Source organism: Ammospiza nelsoni, chromosome 1 (assembly GCF_027579445.1).
Source record: "Ammospiza nelsoni isolate bAmmNel1 chromosome 1, bAmmNel1.pri, whole genome shotgun sequence".
Lineage (NCBI taxonomy): Eukaryota > Metazoa > Chordata > Aves > Passeriformes > Passerellidae > Ammospiza > Ammospiza nelsoni.
In genome coordinates, this window is record NC_080633.1 from 93152207 (window position 1) to 93172127 (window position 19921).

The 19921-nt window shown below is 37.6% G+C and overlaps 1 protein-coding gene across 1 annotated transcript in view; it reads left to right on the forward strand.

The window, feature by feature from the left end:
• Window positions 1–19921, forward strand: part of ERP44 (endoplasmic reticulum protein 44) — a 47561-nt gene that overhangs the window by 23183 nt on the left and 4457 nt on the right. Inside the window, exons 5-10 of the mRNA XM_059471397.1 lie at window positions 8446–8630; window positions 9048–9163; window positions 12978–13035; window positions 14305–14421; window positions 17996–18107; window positions 18579–18720. Coding sequence (XP_059327380.1) covers window positions 8446–8630; window positions 9048–9163; window positions 12978–13035; window positions 14305–14421; window positions 17996–18107; window positions 18579–18720 — 730 coding nt within the window. The remainder of the gene's footprint in view (window positions 1–8445; window positions 8631–9047; window positions 9164–12977; window positions 13036–14304; window positions 14422–17995; window positions 18108–18578; window positions 18721–19921) is intronic.

A 19921-nucleotide genomic window follows, 5' to 3' on the forward strand; every position in this document is an offset into this window, starting at 1 on the left:
TGTTAGCATGGAGAATATGTTCTGATCAAATCTTCCTTGCACCTTAGAGTCATGGCAGGGGCTGTAAGTTTCCTTTCACACAGCCAGGCAGGGATCAGAGCTTTGCTCTGCTGTTGTTACACATGCCAGCAAACAGTTCCCTGTTTGGGTTGGGTTTTCCCCATGCCCAGGCATGAAAATTATATGCAATATCTTACTTTATGCTGGTACTAATTCCTAAAATTCTTTTTTAATCCCTTAATAAGTAAAATGTGAGGAACATCTGCTGCACATTGAAAGGCAAATGGATAGTACCACGATTTTTATTACACTGTTGGATCAGCTGTGTTATTTTATGCTTCTGGGAGACCAGCATTTCTAGGAATAATTTCTTAACAATGGTTTATGATTCCCAAAGAGTATTAACAGAAAAATTCAGTTTAATTGATACTGATTATACTATTTGGGCTTTACAAAACTGTTAATTTGTAAGGACAAGCATCACTGGAAATTGGCTCATCTTTTCATGTCAAGATAGCGACAACAAAACTTTCTGTAAAGTTCTCACTAAAGACCATAGTAAAATCAGCCTGTGTTGTTGTGTTTTATTCTTGAGGTTTAAATTAACTGCTGCAGTCCTTGCTTTAGTTGCTGTAGCTTCAGTTGCTTAAATAACTCAGAGTCTGGGCTGCTGGATGCCCAGTGTTTAGCTATGAGACATGTCTTAGCAGCAATAGTTAAGAAAACTTTTGTTTTGCCCCCCACCAAGTGTTTGAAATGCTTTAAAAGTTTGAAATGCTTAATCCTCTCATGTGCTCTTTGAATTAAGGTAACTGGTGCATGTTACAGAGAGCTGAGAGGAGGAGATGCTACAGGAGAGATTGTCAGCCCTCCTGGGAGTACTTGTAGTGGGCTAAGTAGTAGGAGGCAGCCAGGAGTTTTGGTTTTTCTTTATATTTCTGGAATACTATTAGTTCTCAGTATTTACTATTTTTGTCCTTAATTTAAGTAGATTACCATGACTGCTGTTGCAGAAGATGTAAAATGTGAGAATTAAAAATAAAATCCTTTAATTTACATTGCCTTTTTGAATTAAAACAACAGAGTTGTGCATGTCATTCCTAGTTTCTAGTATTTATATGTTGGGTTTTAAACAATGGTACTTTTTATGGCACACAATTATTTGGCATGTCCTAAAGTTTTAGGTATTTTAACTTGGATTTTAATGTGTGCAATAGCAGCTTTTTTAGTAAAAAAGCAGATATTACTATATTATCAAGGTTGGGCCTGTGTAGTATTTTGCTTATTGCTGGTGTCAAGATTCTTAGTGGTTTGGGATTTCTTACTCAAGCTTTATATTTTTGTATGTGTTTACATATTTTAGCAACACTAGAGGTTTTATGTCAATATTTTGGTGGTTTGTTATGCCTGTAGATTTCATACCACTAGTAATTTGCTGTTAGAATGGTGTTGTAGAGATGGTGGATTATTTGCATTACAAATGATTTGGTTCTTTTTGAGGCCAAGACTCTGTAGGGAATCCAAATAGCTGATTTCTGGCCACTCAAAAACAGCTTTCAGAATGGTTACTCAGGCATAGATACTTTCTATTTAATGCACTATTATTGAAGCACACTGCAGGGCCCAACAGCTCACACCAGCTTCCGAGGGTAAAGCAAATTAAAGAGAATTATTGATGTACTGCCAAATGTTTGATGCCTAATGACAAAACCATCATTCTGTCTGCTCTTATAGCAAATATAAATATGTTTTTCTGGAAAGTGATAGTCCCTAATGTGATAAAATACAAAATATACATATTAACACTATATTAAGCCTCTGTGTTATATTTTACACTAGTTTGTAATATTATAGAAGATAATTATACCTGGAATGTGTAGGCAAAGTCACCAGGCTGTGTTTAAGCTGGTGTGCAACATACACTAAAGGTAAATCTGGAGGAAGTAGTTAAAGCAGGTACTCTTTGCTTTTCCAAGACCACATCCTTTTATAACTTAAAAATGTCTGAGTTCTGCTACATTGTGTCTTGTTAAAATCTTTGATGGTTTTGGTATGTTCAGTTTAGTAATTCAGCTGTCTTAAATACTGGACACCTCTCATCCAAGTATAATACCTGGTAAAAGTGATCTTCCATATAAAATTACAGATCTTACTGCATAGATGTTATTAGAAAGGTTTTGCTTCATGGTTTGGGGTTTTTTATTTGTTTGGTGTTTTTTTTTCTCGCTTGTGTCTCAGTGTTTTTAATCATTTGTGTTAAGCAGCAGTGTTGGAAACTCACTTGGTACAATAGATTTCCCATGTTTCTGTTCTCTGTGAGTGGATATTGCAATCTAGAACTCATGTTTATCTGAGGGAGAGTTTATATTTTGGACAGTTTCTCTAAATTCAGCATTAGGAGCTGCGATACAAAATTTTTGTCAATTGAAGTATATATATTGGGGGTTTGATTCTACTGCACCATGTTTTCCTTTGGTTTCTGAGTTAAATAAAAATAGTACATCTTTGTGCCTCCAATCATAAATCAGTTTCTCACTGAGGGTATGTAAGGAGATGCTTTGCTGGACAGACTGTTTAGGGAACTGTTCTTCCACTCCAAATGTGTCTGGGAGTGGTATTTTCCCTAAATTTTGTGAGCTGCTGCTCTTTGTAACTGGCTGTTCCTGCAATGTGTGCTCATGTTGATAATGTTAGTCGGCAGAGATAAGATTGTGTTGCTACTGTGCCTTTGGTAAGCAAAAGAATTGAATGATAAATTTGGAAGTTCATAAAGGAACTCTAAATGAAACTCTAAACAAACATGAGGATTTCATTGCATTCGTGTCACTTTTCTTGGGAAAAAAAATCAGTCTGAGAGAGTTATCTTTGGGTAAAATAAAAAGTGTAAGTGATTTGGAGAGGTTGTTGATGGCACTCCTTAGGAGAGCGACTTTGTTAGTCTGTCAAAGAAAATTATGGGATGCCTACTGATGAGGCCCTGCTTAGAGCAGCATGGCTGTTGTGAATGCTCCTTTGCAACAGAAAGTGGTTTGAATTTGCTGTTACCTGAGTTTGATACAGAATATTGATTGCTTTCCTTCTACCTGTTTTGGTCCATCATACCAGTCACCAGTATCACAATCATTGGAGTAGGATGCTTAGTTTATATTCTTTCCCAAGTTCCTTTCTAATTCTGCCGCTTCTGAGTATTCCAGCAGGGCTTATGATTTCTTGCAAGTGTCACAAGAGCAGTAGTTTAACTGGGGAGAATTTATGGTGTATTATGAAAGTAAAAGATACCTATCAAAGACAGATTTCATTTGTCATCTGTAGTGTGCCCTAGTGGGTAGCCTGAGGGACTTCAAAAGATGTTGACTGATCTCAAGTGAGCTAGCAGAAATAGTCATTTCATCATTCCAGCTTCAAATATACAGCTGAAAGGATTTGTTATTTTTGAGATGGAAGATATTGCAGAAGGGTAAGGAAGACTTAAGATGATTTGACACATAAAGTAAAGATTAGTGTTAGATCCAGAAAATTCAAACTCTCCCTATGTGTAGCTGCAACTCCTACCACCATCATGTAACACCAAAGTTAGTAGCTTGGGTTTGTGCTAGCTCTTCCTCAGACAACATAAAGAGACCGTTCCCCTCTCCTCTAGGAAAAGGGACACTGAGTATTTTCAGAAGTTATTTTTACAGGGTTTGAGTTTTGGAACTCTGATTTTCTTTCAGATAACTTTTCAGGCTGTTATAGTCCTCTGTTCAGCATGTGAATTCTACAGGTGCTGCCTTAAATGATGAGGTAGGCATTTAGGATAATTAGCAATATTGTTCAAATCCTACTGGACACGTTTTTTGAGAACCAGTCCTGTAGACTTAAAATCTAAATATTAGTTTAGTCGTAGTGTGAATTATGGCCCTGAAAAATTAGAGCAGTGTACTGAGTTAATGGTGACCCTTTTAAATATTGCTAGTCCTTCACTAGGACCTTCTTAGCTACATTGTGGGTGGGAGCCTTTTTCAATGTAGTGAGTCTTGGAGCAATTTTTCAACACTTAAGTCATTGTACTCAAGTTCATTGTATTCAGGTTCATTTAATTTCAACTTGGTGGCAGTGGAATTGAGATTCTTGGTGATGTAATCTGACATCTAGCTAGCTGAACTTGGGATAGTGTCTTGTGGTGGTAACCTAGAATGGTGGAGTCTGAAGCATTCTGGGAAAGAAGTGACTGGCTGTGTGCTTGCTTGGAGCGCTGGCTTGGCTTGTGTGTACACACCATGAGAAAAGCCTGACACCCCAAAAAAATGGGCTTTGGCATTCCTTTGAATAGAGGAACACATGATACTCTGGAGAAATGGCTGACAGTACAAGAGATAGGATAGAGATATGGATCACAAATGATAGCTCACAAATCCTGCTTTCTTAGAGGATCTTGCTCAGAAGGTGATGTGGGAGAAAACATGAGTGTAAATGTCAGGTTTCACATAAAAATTTGTTTCAAAACAAGAGCTGCTGTCTCTTCCCTGTTGCAAGACAGAGCTTTGCTCAGAAGAAGTATTAATCAGTGCATATCTCAAGAGAACTGGGTGACTGCAAGATATTTATGTTGGAGTTGGCAGAATGAATAGTGGAAAAAAGTCTGGGCAGTTTGGAAGTGGTTGAATGTCAACAGGTAAACGTGCAAAATCGAGAGGAGAATCATCTGAATCCAGCAGTCATTGCTGTGATCAAAGTTTCTGTTTTGTAGAAGAGAAGAAGATGATCAAGTATGTCAGTAGCTTCCTATCATAATTAATGTGAAACTATTCTGCTAAACACTAGATTTATAATTTAATGATTAATTCAGCAAAATACAAACACAAGGCTTATTCCTTTTACACACCTTCATATCTGAAGAAAATGAAAAGTCATAAAGTTGTTGTTGGGAGACTTTTTTTTTTTAGGTAGGTTGCCCTTGTCTGTTTCAAATACCTCCTTTCATCAGAAAACGGGCAGTGGGAATGTCAGGAAATATTTTTAAATTTAATTTTGGATTTACTATAACTAATGCAATCTGTGAATGAGCTCAAACAATATTCCATGTATTTGCATTGTGTATTTCCAATTTTAAAAGGAATATAATTTTGTAGTTGCACTGCTTATGCTAACTCTACCTGTATCAAGTGCCAGGGCTTAATGAAGTATTTAAGGTTTACTCTATTTGACTTTTGAATTAATTCAAACAGTTTTTCATGTACTTGCATTTTATTTTTTGTAAAAAGATGGTTTTCAAATACTTACTTGTGTAGGAGTGTCATTTCTCTGTGTTAGTTCAAATATCAGCATTTATAGAATCTCAATGTAATTTGTAAAGATCATGCAGGTACTGACTTATGAAATAATGTTTGAATTCAGCTTGAACAGTGGGCATTTATTGCCATTAATATTTTTACACAACTTCAGCCCTTGATGAAGATCCACATCCTTAGGTACTGCAATCTCCATCTTGGAGAACCTGCATGATCCCCTGAATGCCCCTTCTTCAACCCTTGCATCCTCCTATAGCTGTGGAAATAACATGAGGGAGAAGTCCATGTGGTGAGACAAAGAAGTGTGGAGCCTGGTGCTCCCTTGCTGTGCAGCTCTGTAACAGGAGCAGTCACTGATCTCAGTGTGTTTCTGTGAAACCTTGACACGTTGTGCTCCTTGTCCCTTGTCAGACCCTGTCAAGGTTGGACCAGCTCATGTGTACTGTCAGACCAAAGGTCCTTCTGTCAGCAGGGAGAGGGGCAGAAATGCCTGGCTTGCAGATGTTGTTTGTCTTCTACCAAGCAAATATTAAGTGATTCCTCTCCTGCTGTACTTGCCACCTTCCTGCGGGCAGCTCTTAGGTACTTTAACTAAAATGTGGTAGAGTTTAAGGGAAGAAAACATTATTAATCTAATATTCATTAATGTTGAATATATTGACATCCTCCATGGAGAAATTTGTATTCATTTGAAATAAAAGTACTCTTCACTGAGGACATAAAATGTTTTACCTTAATTTTATCTGTAATTAGTGCATTAAGAAATGCACTTCTGGGATATTTAGGAAACAAGTCAAGGCCTCTTAGTTAAAATTGATAGGCTGAATTCTGTGCTGTTTTATAGTGATGCAAAGCTTTTTAGGAACTGGGCTAAGCTGGTGAAGCTTTGAAGTTTACTTGGAAGATGTTAGACAACATTTTTGTGAAGTAGACCTGGTTCTTATTGTCTTGTTTTCAGGTTTTTTTGTTTTCAGTTCTCAGACTGATCTAAGCTGTGCAATTTGTACAAAGACTGTTTTCAGTAACTAAAGCTGCAAATAGGATTAGTATTGTTGTAGCAGCAGTTGGTTTCACTGAGAGTTCTCCAGGCAGCATGGAATTCAGACTTCTCCATTCTCTTTTAAAAAGAGTAAGTGTAAGATAGAAAGTAAATCTGCTTTGTGGTAAATATATAGCTGAGAAGGGATGTTTTTGTCAGAGTAGATTTCTTCTTGCATCATTCAGTACTGTGCTCATGGACCCCATTTGGTTGCCTACCTGCTGTGGGCTAATCCAGGTGACCTGAAGGGTACCCTGTTACTTGTAAGGAGTCCATGAAAAGTAAGGATATGTGTACAGGCCACACTTGCAATGCCTTCCTCTCTCTGTCAACTGAATGAAACTTCTCTGTCTCCAAAGGATAGGTCAGTCTGCTGAATTCACCACCTCTGTCTTTCCTTGAGAGAGAAAAGAAGGAGAAGTGTGGTGGGTGTGGTTGACTGGAACAAGTCTCCTCAAATGGTTAAGTAGCTCGGGAAGCTGAGCATATTTGGGGGGCATTTAGTTGAGTTTAGGTCCAGAGATATAAGTAAACTGCATCCCACTCTGTAAAAGAAGATAAGTAATTTTCACAGGGCCTTTGAGATTTTATTTTTTTCTAGATTTATTTCCAGGAGAGGAGTGAACAGGAAGGAATAATTAAGCAAAGCAAAGTCCAAAGGAAAGTGCTTCTGGAAATCGATCTAACATTACATACTTTGTCTTTGTTGTTTCTTTTTATTCTTGCTTTCCTAAGAACCCAATGTATATCTGGTTACCTCATTTCTTCAGTTCTTCCTCATAAAATTGTCAAGTTCTTTGCTGGACTTCAGCCACATCTGAAAGGGGGAATAGCATTCAAAGCTATTAAATACTTAAAAACTTTGATTAAAGAAGTTGCTGAATATTGGAGATGCACAAACCACATTTCTACACCATAGCAAAGGTTGCTGTAAAAACTCAAGGCAGCTGGATCCAGCTCAGTGTGGCATGAATCACTTGCTGGTTATGTGTAAGCTTCCCTATCATTGTGTGGCTGGGAACTAGCTGCAATTCCTATTGCAATTTGCTGTGTCCCAGTGATTTAGCAAAGTGGAAGAGGGACACGGGGGCATGTTAAGAACTCTGGTGGGTTGTGGTAAAGAACCACATTTAGTAGTGCCTTAGTAGTGGTTGTAAGGGCACAGGATGCACAATTGTGGGAAACTTGTATTTTTTCTACTTAGCATTCTTCTTTGCTGGTCTTTTAATTTTCCTGTAAGGCCTCTTTCTGGTTTTATTCTTTTACATTTGTAAGTCTTGTGGATAAATAAATGACTGAGCTGTTAGATAAAGGTGAAAATAGCTAGTGCTCTTATCCTAGATTAATGCCAATTACTTTGTTACTTTGTTGTGTGAAGCTTTGTGTGATCCAAGTCTGGAAGAAGACTGGACTGTATGTACAGATGTGAATGAAGACCTGTCTTGGAGGGAATGATGGTACTGTTGACCAGAGAGGTCAACTGGTTGACCAGAGAGGTGTTTGCCTTAATCTAGAAACCTGGAATTTTGTGTTTGTTCAAAACCTGAACATCTCAGAACTGGAACAGCAGTCTTCTGGCCTTCACAGCCTTCAAAAAACACTTTGCACAGGGTTTACGTTCTCAAACATTTTAGACGTGACAGTTATATTTCCAGCATTGCAACTGAGATGAAAATCCTAAGTTTGAAGAAAAATAGATTATTTATTTTATTAATATTTTCTCAAGTGGGTTAATTAACTGAGATTGGCAAGCTTTGAAGATTCTCATGTTCTTGTTATGCTCTTAAATTTGCCTTCCTAGTTGTTTGTAGGAAGTGTACTAAATGGGTGTACACGACCAAGCTGAGTCTTCGCTTAACACAGATTTGGTAATTTTTCCCTTCATGACAATCAGTACATGGGATGAATATAGGTGTGAAGGGTTTTGGTGCTTTTGCTTTGGGAGGTTTTGGGGGCTTTATTTTTGTGGGGAGTTTTTTTGAGGTTTTTTTTTGCTTTGTCTTCTTGTTGCTTAAAGACTGAACTGCTGATTCAGAGATTCCACATCTAGGCAGACAGGTACATGCATAAGAAACTATGTTCAGTATATTTCTGTATTTGTAGAGCTTTGCTTTCATTTTCTTAATTTCTTTTTAGCTGATATAGCTCAGAGGTACAGGATAAGCAAATACCCAACTCTGAAGCTCTTCCGGAATGGCATGATGATGAAGAGGGAATACAGGGGCCAGAGATCTGTGACAGCAATAGCAGATTACATCAGGCAGCAGAAGAGTAACCCTATTCGGGAGGTCCAGGATTTGGAAGAAATTAGTTCTCTCGATGTAAGTGTTTCAATTGTATTCCTTATCTGGAATTTCTTTCAATGTAGAACTGTGGACTGTTCAGTACCTTGTAGTTTTTTTTAACTGAATGGAAAACTGGATCACTTGCAATATTAAAAATTAGTGTGGTCACTTTGAGCTGCATTCATTCCACTACTAAGTTATTTATCTTGCTTTTAAAAATTTGAAAATAATCATGTGTTGTATTTGACAAGATGCTTTTAAATATTCCTCACCAAAAAAATACTCACGAGGATTATTATTATATTCTTCTGAATATTGGAAAGGCAAAAAATAAATAATTTCTGCATTTACTGACTGTTGAATGAATGGCATCTCTATATATAATATCTGTAGGGAGTAATGACAGTTTTTGATAATTTGATGCAAGTTATAATTCAACCTTTGTTTTTACAGCGCAGCAGAAGAAATATTATTGGGTACTTTGAGCAAAAGGACTCTGATAATTACAGAACCTTTGAAAGAGTAGCGAATATTTTGCATGATGATTGTGTGTTCCTCTCTGCCTTTGGGTAAGTTTTGAAATTTCTTGATTTCATGACTTCATTATTGAAATTCTGTTAATGAGGTCTATATAATTTTATTAAATACACTTCTTTATTATTTTCAGTGTGGCATAGCTGAAGAGACTAAACCTTAATGGATAAATACACTGAAGGGATAGAAAGACAAAACTCTTCTTAGCCTTAATGTTTGCTGTGAAATTAAACTTTTAATTTTTCCTTCCTTTTTCTTTTTTTGCCATTCTTTGTTAGTATAGTTTAAATATACCTGAGGAGGTTTGGGTGGGGGAATGGTAGACATTTGTGTCCCAAAAACCTGCATTATTAGTGGGAGAGGGTTTTTTTTATTCTTTCCCCTGTCTTTTTTTTTTTTTCTTTTCCTTTTCTCTCTAGGGAATGTAGTTGCTTACTCATTTCCTCTTGGTGTTAGGGGAGCAGACCTTGTTCCAAAATACCTAATTTCTGTGCCTGGGCCTTTTTCATGCAGGTTTTATGTCACTGCACAGTGCAGTAGCTTAGAAAATTGCATTGGTGAGCTACACAGTGTAAGTCTGGAAGAAAAATCTACAGGAATTCGGATTTCTCCTTGTACAGATTTACAGTGATATTTCAAAATATTCAGTGGAAGAAGAATAGATTGGGAGTGATTCACTTTTTAAATAGCATATTAAAATCTAGATTGATTCTGCAGTGTTTAATGTGCCAGCACTGCCCAATTTGAAGTGATTGGGCATTAATGTGATTGTCGTGGTTTCCAGTCTACCCGCAGTTGTAAAATCAGAAATTTGCGTGATTTATGCCAGATTTTACGTTGCACACGGTTGCCTCAGGAGTTTTTTTAATTGGATGTAGTGGAGAATAGCAGAGAAACTGAGAGGATGTATCAAGGTAGAAAATGTTTCATGTGTTTGGACAAAACCTGCTGTCAGTCCCTGATGCCTCTTCCAGTTTGTCTCTAGGAATAGTTTGTGGGTGGGTATGAGCGTTTGCAAAGTGAAGGGTTGCACATGGTTTCCCTTCCTTCAGTCCCCAGTCAGGTACTGCTACAACTGTGTAAGCAGCCCTGGCCATGACTTGTAAATCTGTGGTCTCTAGGTCTGTCAGTCTCATCCCTGGTGAGTGCCATTATCTCAAGTGTTTTCTGATGGCTGCATCCATCCTTGTTCTCAGCACAGCCACTATGAGTTGCTATTAGAATTTTAAATTACTTTTTGCCCCTCATTCAACTTTTCAAAAATAATTTAAAAAAATTATTAGTAAGATAGCAATACTTTCAACATTCACTCTCCTGCTTTTTGAGTCTGTTCATCTTTGGTTTGCAGTTTGTCAATTGCTCATAATGAGAAGCAGTTTCCCACCAATTCAGTGTTAGCACTTGGTTGTTGGGCACTGTTCTTGAAGTACTATAAGTACTATAGGGGGTTTATTTTTATTTTTTGTCCAGATATAAGCAATAAGCAGACGTAGTGGAATGGATCACAGTTTGATTATTGATAACCTGCATGTGTAAATACAGATTGCACAGCAGGTTTATCATTATTCTTATCTCCAGATACCCATTCCCATTCTAGCCTGGAGCTGTTAGTGTTTTAAGGTGCAGCCTTCCCAACAGCAACCTTGGGAGCTAAATGTTTTCATCTCTCAGTAGCTGAGGCTCTTCAACTTCCTAAAAATTGTATGTGCAAAGACTTCCAAGAGAGATGCTGGCTACAGATCAGTGTTTTTTATTCAGATTATATATAGCAAAATTTTTCATGGGGAGCTGGCATTGATCAGTTGAACTCTTCTGACTGAGCATCCTAACAGCCCCTGGAAAGCACTTTTGGTTTTGCTATGGACAGAGTTCAACAGCTACTTGGTTTGGGGAGGTTACATGAGTGGTCATGTTCAAATTTCTCTTAAGCTAAAGTAAAACAATCAATTTGACAGGAGGAACATAGCTGCTTGACTAACTTCTGTCAAGGCAGAACTGTCCCTTTATGCCAAAATTATTCTGTCTTTAGGTACTTGTAATAGCTTATTTTAAAACTCTGTTAATAGTATTTAGTTGCAGATGATTTTGATGCTTAAAACTGTTCTTAAATTAACTGGTCCTTACAGTTCTGTTAAGATCTGAAGTGACCACAGAAGAAGATTATTGAAAGAAGGCTTGTAAGCAGGAGGAGATAGATGAAGAATCTCATTAAGAGATTGTTAGAGTTAGATTTTAGAAATAGAGAGGAATGAATCTGTAATGTTTCTGAACGTGGAAGAGAATGTTGAACAGGGAAAAAAAAGGCAAAAAATACTTTTATCTTAAAATGCTATGATGGACTATAAGTAATTTATGGCAGAGAGTGATAAATCTTGGAACTGTTTTAATTTTACATTAGCAAGTAAGTATGGCAGGGGATGGTGGGGAGTTGTGTGCTTTCCAGAGATTCACCTTGTACATTACTGCTTCAAAAAAGACAAAATGCAAACTGAAGTGTTTCCATTTTAGTAGTTGTTTTAAAAAGGTGTATCTTCAGGCATTTGGGATTTTCACATCATGTCCCCACTTTATTTGAGTTATCTGAAAAAAAATCAGTCATAGCTGCAGCTACTAGAGTGGAAGAACACAGAAGAGGACATTCTGGGCTCTACCACAGGGTTACCCTGGAGCATGTATTTCATTATAGATTATCATCAGCTTAGCAAGCAGTGATTGTTCAGGTGGCTTCCATGGCTTCACTTTCTTATTCCATGAAGGCTTATTTGGGATGCAAGTGGTTTACTTCAGTCATGATTGTCACTAGGAAGGCTCATTTCACATTATGGGGAGAGTCAGGCTGGGAATACAAAAATGCATTTTAAAATACACATCTCTAAACTGATGCAAATACTGGTGGTGTAACATAACTGATGCCAGGCACCTTTTGTATGTGATAAGAAAAGATAATTGGATCAAAAGAAATCAATAAAGCATAGGTACTTTGAGTTAAGCCTTATGATGTCTGTAGTTTTCTCGGCACTTTAAATTGTTCGGACCCCCCTGGAAGATGTGGCTCATCTTGCAGTGAAGTAAATTCAGATAATTTGACTTCTCTTTCTTTTCTATCTCCTTCATTGGATGCACAGCTGTTCCAACTTACTTGAATAAGAGATGATAATTTTGGTGCACAAACCAGCAGCTTTCAGGGTGCTTTGCTGTGATTTGGGGTAAAATATTCTAAAGACAAGAGAGGAACTTACCAAGGTGAGGTAGCAAGCTGAATAGCAAGGAGGAATTGTATATCTTAGAGGTACACTTGCTGTATCATCAGTGGCCAGGAACTGCATGCTGTGTCTTCTCTCTAGGTGTGTTCTGAGGGTAAAATGGACACTGGGGGCTCACTTGACCTCCATTTTCTCATTGCTTTTTCCTACAGAGCGCCTCAAAGCCCTTCTCTGTCAGGGTAGAAGAGATGTAAATTCTTAGTGTAAACTGTGGAATAGGAAGAGTAAATGCAAACAAGAATCCACCTTCCTTTTTGCTTCCTCAGGATTTTTTCTTTAATTCTTTGATAGTCGTTACCCAAAATTGTCCTGGCATTTATCACTTGTCACTTTGTTGCCTTTAGTCCAGACTTCTGATCTTAGGGATGCATCTTGCTGAATCCCTTAATGCCCTCTTATCCAGGCAGGCCAAGTTTCTATGGAGTCACTTTACAGTTTACTTTAAAAATTAAGGATTTTAATTCTCAAATTGTGAAGGGGTTAAAAAAATAAGTAAGGAAAGGATATAAAATTAAAACATGAATTTGGTATCTCAGTTATTTTATTTGTCTGTACCAAGACATGCTTACTGGTTGGTTTGTTGTAGGGCTATTTCAAAAGCAGAGAGAATTAGCGGAGACAATGTAATCTACAAGCCACCAGGGGTAAGTGTAACTATGTATTTTATTTTTATTGCTGTGATTATATGTGAATACAAACAAATGGAGACTGTATTCAGATCATTCAGTATGTTACTGCATCTCAGATCTTAGTTTTATTCCATCACTGAATAGTATGAGGAATAGGATAATAGAAATTAGTGTTTCTGAGTTAGTGAAAAAGATCAGTCTCACATGTTAACAGTTAATGCATAAAACCTAAACCTATAGTTTGAAATATCCATGTCAAAAAATGTAATCTTTCTTTTTTTTTTTTTTATTCAGTCAACACATCATGTGTGTTCTGTAGAACTTTAAAATCTCTGAAGCTGGTACACTTCATGTTTTTCAAAGCAAGTGACAGTTACTGTGTATTTTTATGATTGTCTATACTTAATTGTCTTGTATGCCTTAGTCCACAAGGGTTAACAAACTCTCATAAACATAGTTTTACTGGAAGGAAAATTCAGTACAGAAGAAAACCTGCAAGAATTGCTTTATAGAGCCATACTATCTAAAACTCTGCTCCTTTCTCAAATTTACTGTATGAAAAGAGCTGCTTACAAAAAAGGAAATAGATGCAAATAGACCTGAGGGGGCAAGGAGTTTCAAAGCATTTTTATTTTTTTCCAACAACAGAATTTATGGAGTTACCTAATTTATATGGCATTTCTGAATTAAGGTGTGCTTAATCATGGCCACAGCTTGCGAAGTCATGCTTCACTTCACGTTAACCAAAATTGTAATTAAATTAAAGGATGCTAGCACTGAATTACAAGTTAAAGCTGCTAGCAAATAAAGGAAAATTATTATTTATTCATATCTCTTTGGCAATGCAAATGTAAAATACCAGTTTCAAGTCCTGTAGGACATTAGGAGGGGGTTTTGATGAGTCTCTGTAACTATCAGCATTCACTGAAGCAGCTCACTATCTGCATTTAGTTTAGGTCTGGAGATATTTTTTCTCAGCCTAGCAGAAATCTAAGTAGCCCTTACTTGAAGCATCCCTAATCTGGAAACAGAGTATCTCCCATTATTTATAAATTGTCTTATAAAATGGAATTGACTGCATAAATTATATTTAATATTTATTTTCCATTTGTACTTTTATCACACATTTAATAGAAATCTTGCATGCACAAGGTTGAATATTGGTGTAAGATTTGTTTTAAATATTTGTATGAATATTGTAATTTTATGTTGAGTAGCTAATCTTTGTAGGCAGCAATGTCATTTTTACTGTTTCTCATCCTACTGTGTTTTTCTTTTCAACAGGAAAATGCTCCAGATATGGTGTATTTAGGCTCACTAACCAATTTTGATTTGATTTATGCATGGACACAAGATAAATGTGTACCACTAGTTCGAGAAATCACATTTGAAAATGGAGAGGTAAGACTTTTTCTGCTATTCTATTTTTGGGGTTTCTTTCTTGAAACCAAAATGTCTCTTTCAAGGTCCCTATTCCACATCAAAAAACTTTGTGTATTTTGGTTTAGACAGAAAATGGCTGTCAGATAATGTCTTTTCATTCTTTAGGATCTTTTTGATTACTCTTGAAATTCACTGGAGGCAGATCTGTAGTAGATTTATACACTACCAAAGTAAGCAGCTATAATTTCAGAACTATTAAGGCTGGGAAAGACCTCTAAGATCATTGAGTCCAGCAGTCTGTCCTCAGCACTAAACCTTGTCCCCAGGTGCCACATCCATGTGTTTTTGAGCACTTCCAGGAATGGTGATTCTACCACTTCACTGAGCAGGCTGTTCCAGTGCTTCACAACCCTTTCCATGGACAAGTTTTTCTCAATATCCAATCTAAGCCTATCCTGGTGCAACCTGAGATCATCTCCTCTTCTCCTGTCACTTGTTACGTGGGAGAAGAGGCCAGCCCCCACAGCCTCCTTTCAGGCAGGGAGAGCAACAGGGTCTCCCCTGAGCCTCCTTTTCTCCAGGCTAAACATCCCCAGCTCCCTCCCATTGATGTTAATGTGAGTGGTAGAAAAATATTACTGTATTAACCACTTCCAAAGCATTATCAGATAAATAAGCACATTAAATGGTGGCTGACCATGGAATCTTCTGGGAATGGTAATGAAAACCATGTGGGGCTTTTATTTTCAATCTGTGTAAAAGCACTAGTAACTTAATCTTTTTAGTTTCATGTGTTGTTTCCCATGCTTTTCTTCTTTTGGCTGCAATTTGTCAGGTAGAATTTGGGAGTTTGTTTTTAAACATCTTTTCTTCTCATCATTATTATTTCTTTCAAGGCGTTTTTGTTTTCTTTTGTAGCTTCTTCTTTTGTTCATATCCAATTCCATATTTTACTTTGTTCTTTGTAAAATAAATAACGTGAAAAAAAGTCCTTGGAAAATTATCAAGGTTGTAGCATCTCAAAAGGAGTATTTGTACATAGGTACAGAATCTGTTAGAAAATCTGCCAAGGTTTATCACAAATAATGGTACACTGTCCATACTGGATGAGAAACCAGAGAATCAGTCGTGATTCATTCACAGTTTGCACACTTAATTCTTTTTATCCTGAATCTGCTGTTCTGGGCACATGCAGCACTTCAGGTTTCATGGCAGAGGGAGGGACAGGGTGGTTTTACTTAGGCCATGATTATTGACTGTTTTCTAGTCAATCCTGCCAGCTTTTATTGGAAAGCTCTGATAGTTAACAGATCTTAATTCTTCATTTGCAACTCAAAATGTAAAAGATGTCACATGTTAACATCTTTCGAAGTGTGTGGTAGATACTCAGTGTACTTTTTCCATGGTGAAACAGGATTCTGTGCCTTGGAAGCCAAGGTTCATCACTGTTAGCTTGTACCACATTCTGTTGTGGTTTCTCTGGTTGTTCCCTTAACCCTTGATTCTGGTTTGCTTAGGCAGATAGTTACAATTGCAATGTGTCATTTTGCATGGCAAAGTTTGTTTAAAAATTTCAGTGTTACTGGTACCCAAACAAATTTAAACATGCCAAAATTGAGATATTTCTGCATGCTGAGATTGTACAGTTATTTAAATGGGCTCATATTGTGCATACTGCACAATATTACAAGATAAAAATATGAACTGCTGTGACTGTTAAACTCTATTGATGGCCCTAGAATGCACTTTAAACACCCAGTAATTGAGCTCTGAAGCAGGATTTTCTGCTCAAGGACTGCCCATTTGAGTTCCTGTGCTTGACTGGCAAAGGCTGTTGGTGTCAGGATATCATTCAGATGAAATCCCTGTTTAACCTGGAATCAGGCTGTGTAGTTCTGTGTTAAATGGCTGCAGTGAACCTGTGTCACCCAACAGTGGTGCTGAGCTGTGAGGTTTGGAACCAGTAAGAAGTTCCTCAAAGGCACACAGAAGTGATGTGGGAAGTTGAGATGTAATGGAAAGTCTTCTGATTTTCTTAGTGCCAAACAACACTAGTAGGGAAGCTCCCTCTCCTTTTGAGGGAGCTTCCACTTGTCCTGCCTGGTCAGTGAGACATGGTATGAAAGCTGGAATAGTACAGGAAACAAAGGGAGGTATCTTATAGAAGGGCTAAAATTAGCAAGGTTCACACCAGCTGTTCTTAAAGCCTGTTTGGAGATGAATTGATCTTGTGAATGTAACTCGCTGAGGTTGTCATTTTAGCTGCTTGCAAGCAACTGAAGACCTTAGAGCCAGAATATGAAGCTGTTTAGGAGTTCTCCCTCTGGAAATGCACTTGCTGAAGTGACGGAAATGGAGCCATAATTATAGTGGTACAAGACAGACTTTTTCCCATCCTGTAATAGGACAGGAGGCTGAGACCCAGCTGAATGTGTGTGTAAAAATGAGAATGAGCAAATATGATTAGTTGTTGTTTTAGGGATTGGATTTCAAGAGCACTGAAGTTATGGGGATCTCTGCAGTCTTCTGTTTAAAAAACCATGCTTCAACTTACCTGGTGGACTTGGTTGAGTCATTTCATGAACCTTGTGTAACTGGCTGCCTACTGACAGGGGAAGTCTTTCCCTCTACTTACGGCAAATTGAAAATATCTGAAGAAACCCTTCTATTAGGTAGCAGAATAAGCCACTACTGTCTTTCCCAAAAAGCACAGTTTTTGTGCTGATGTAGGCTAGAATCAAAGCAATAGCAGCACTTGCTTGTTATACAAATGCATTTGTGGAAATGAAAGATAGAGAACTATAGGCATTTCTTAGATGTAAATTATTATTTCTTCAATCAGGCTGTAGTGAGTTGAGATGACAAAAATCACTTTTGGAGCAAGTGTTTGTGTTTTGTTTGATTAAAAGAAAATTCTGAATAAATTATTCAAGGCAATCCTGTATTTATCTGTCTGTGGGCAGAGGTCTTTAAAAGGCTGCAAGAATGGATTCATATGAGGAACTAAAGTTTACCTGTCCAGCAAAGGATGAGCAGTCAGGACACAGTTACTGGAAGGAGAGCAGCAGTTGATCATAACTGCTCTGGCTGTGTCATTAGCTTCTACTTTTCTCTTTTTTAGTGAGGAGGGAATAGAATTATTCAAAGACACTTCTTGTGTTATGCTAAGAAACCACCAGTTTACTATGTGAATAAGCTAGAACTGGGTTCTAGAGTATACCCTCAGCCTTCTGTAGCATTTAACAACCCTGGTGCTCAAGCCTTATTGTGGTTTCTCTGGAGCTGCTGTGTTTCCTCAGAATTGAGTTATTTCTTTTGCACAAGTATTCCAGTGAAAGTGTGTCCCTTCCCAAAATGCTGATAATGACTTTCTCTCATCCTTTGTATGATGTATATGATAAGAGGGAGGAAACATGGTTAACTGTATCACTCGGGTATCTCAGAGGAAGGGTCAGCAGTTTACATCTTTGGTCTTGCTCTTTTGCCTGTTTTTTAAAGTGGAATTCTCACTGAATTTGAAAATTGTGGAATCACTTAATTTGGTGCCCTTAAGAAATGGGAGATATTAGTTTGTCCTTTGTTTTCTGTGCAGGAACTGACAGAAGAAGGCCTTCCTTTTCTCATACTTTTCCACATGAAAGATGACTTGGAGAGTTTAGAGAAATTCCAACAGGAGGTTGCACGGCAGTTAATAGGTGAAAAAGGTTTGTAATAATTCCCACTACTTCTTGGTTTTACTGGTATAATTTTTTTCAGACACTCAGTGGAGTGGAAGCAAAGGCCAAACAGAATTGTAGCTTTCAAGCTCTTGAGACTGAAGGGCTTGATGCATTTTTGACAGTGAGGACCAACTCCTCTGGAAATTATTAAAATAGATGCACAATTTATTAGTAAGTAAGTTTCAGAAATCATTCTTGTCTGAATGACTTAATGTGTTTTGAGAGGGCATTAAACAAAGCTTCAGTTTGTAATATGGAAAAAAAAACCACTTTAAGAAAATCTATTATTTTGGTGGTGTTGCTTATTCAGACCTATTTTCAGGTTTTGCATGTTGTATCTACCTAATATCTCCACCTTTGTAATACTTAGGAAAGGGGTTTAGTGGTTTCAAATGGGTTTCAAGATGATCATAATAAAAATCCTAACATGGGTTTTTGTCTGCTCACAATGTTAAGGTACAATAAACTTCCTCCATGCTGACTGTGACAAATTCAGGCACCCACTCCTCCACATTCAGAAGACTCCAGCAGACTGCCCTGTCATTGCCATTGATAGCTTCAGGCACATGTATGTCTTTCCAGACTTCAGTGACTTGTCGTAAGTATTTTTCTTGGTGCATTTTAATTTGAAAAGAGCAAGTGAAAAGGCTCATACTTTAATCAGTACTGTGGTAGGAAGATGAGTAAATCTAATGTCACTAAGGCTGCCTCTGTGTGATTTAGTGTCAGAGCCTTATAGCAGGATGAGCTGATGTGAAGTCATTGTTTAAATGGAGTTGTATTACTTTATGCAAGAAAAGAATCTCATATGAAGATTCTTTTCCACCATGGTTAGGCATTTGAAGCCTGGCATGGCATTCTTAGTAATGATTTAGATATCTCAACTATAAAAGATTAAAAATACTACATGGAATGTGAAGTACTGTGTTATTCAGGGATTACTGTGAAAAGCAGCATGTAATAATTCCCAGCCTGCTGGCTTGGGTTTTCCTGCAGTGCAGTTCTAGCCTTCCTGCATTAGTCTACACCTGGAAAGCTGGCAAAGAAATATTTGTGTGGGTTTGTGAAATTTTCCATGTGCAACTTGGAAAATGGCCAATCACTGGCATGTTTATCTGGATAAAATATGTTACAGCAAAGTACTGGGGTGCTTAGGTGAAATACTGCTGGGATAACCCTCACTGCCTCAGCCTGACTATGGTGCTCTGTCCTTGGGAGCAGCTGTTCTGTCTGGCATGGGTCAGTCAAGGAATGAAGATGTGTAAATGTTCTCTTCAGGGGCTTTCAGCCTGAGACAAGTGCTCTGTCTTTGTCTTCTGGTTGGGTGTTAAAAAAATCTCCAGTTTCTGTCTCAAAGGAGGCAGCTGCACATACACTGCCTGCTAACTCCTGGTTAGATGTCTAGGCTGGATATTTAATTTTTGTCAAAACCAAGGATTCAGACTTAGCATGCAACGTCAATGTAGTATCATGTTTAGTTCTGCTGTTCCAGGAGACATTCTTCTACCTGAGATACTGACATCTGGGAGGAGAGTTTGAACTTAGCTTCTTTCTGCAGTTCTCCACAGGCTTATCTATAAAATGTTGCCTGTGATGTATCTTGATTAGTGCTTTTCAAATATCTGAAGCTGTGTATGTTGAAATTCTTGATAAGTGACTATTTTTCTCCCTGTGTTTCTGTTTCATTGGAAGATTGTATTCACTGCACACCCCAGGAAAAAAATAGGATATTTGCATGTTAAAACCTCTCTTTTTATTGGCACTTTTTAAACAGCTCTAAAACAAATTAACATCTCACT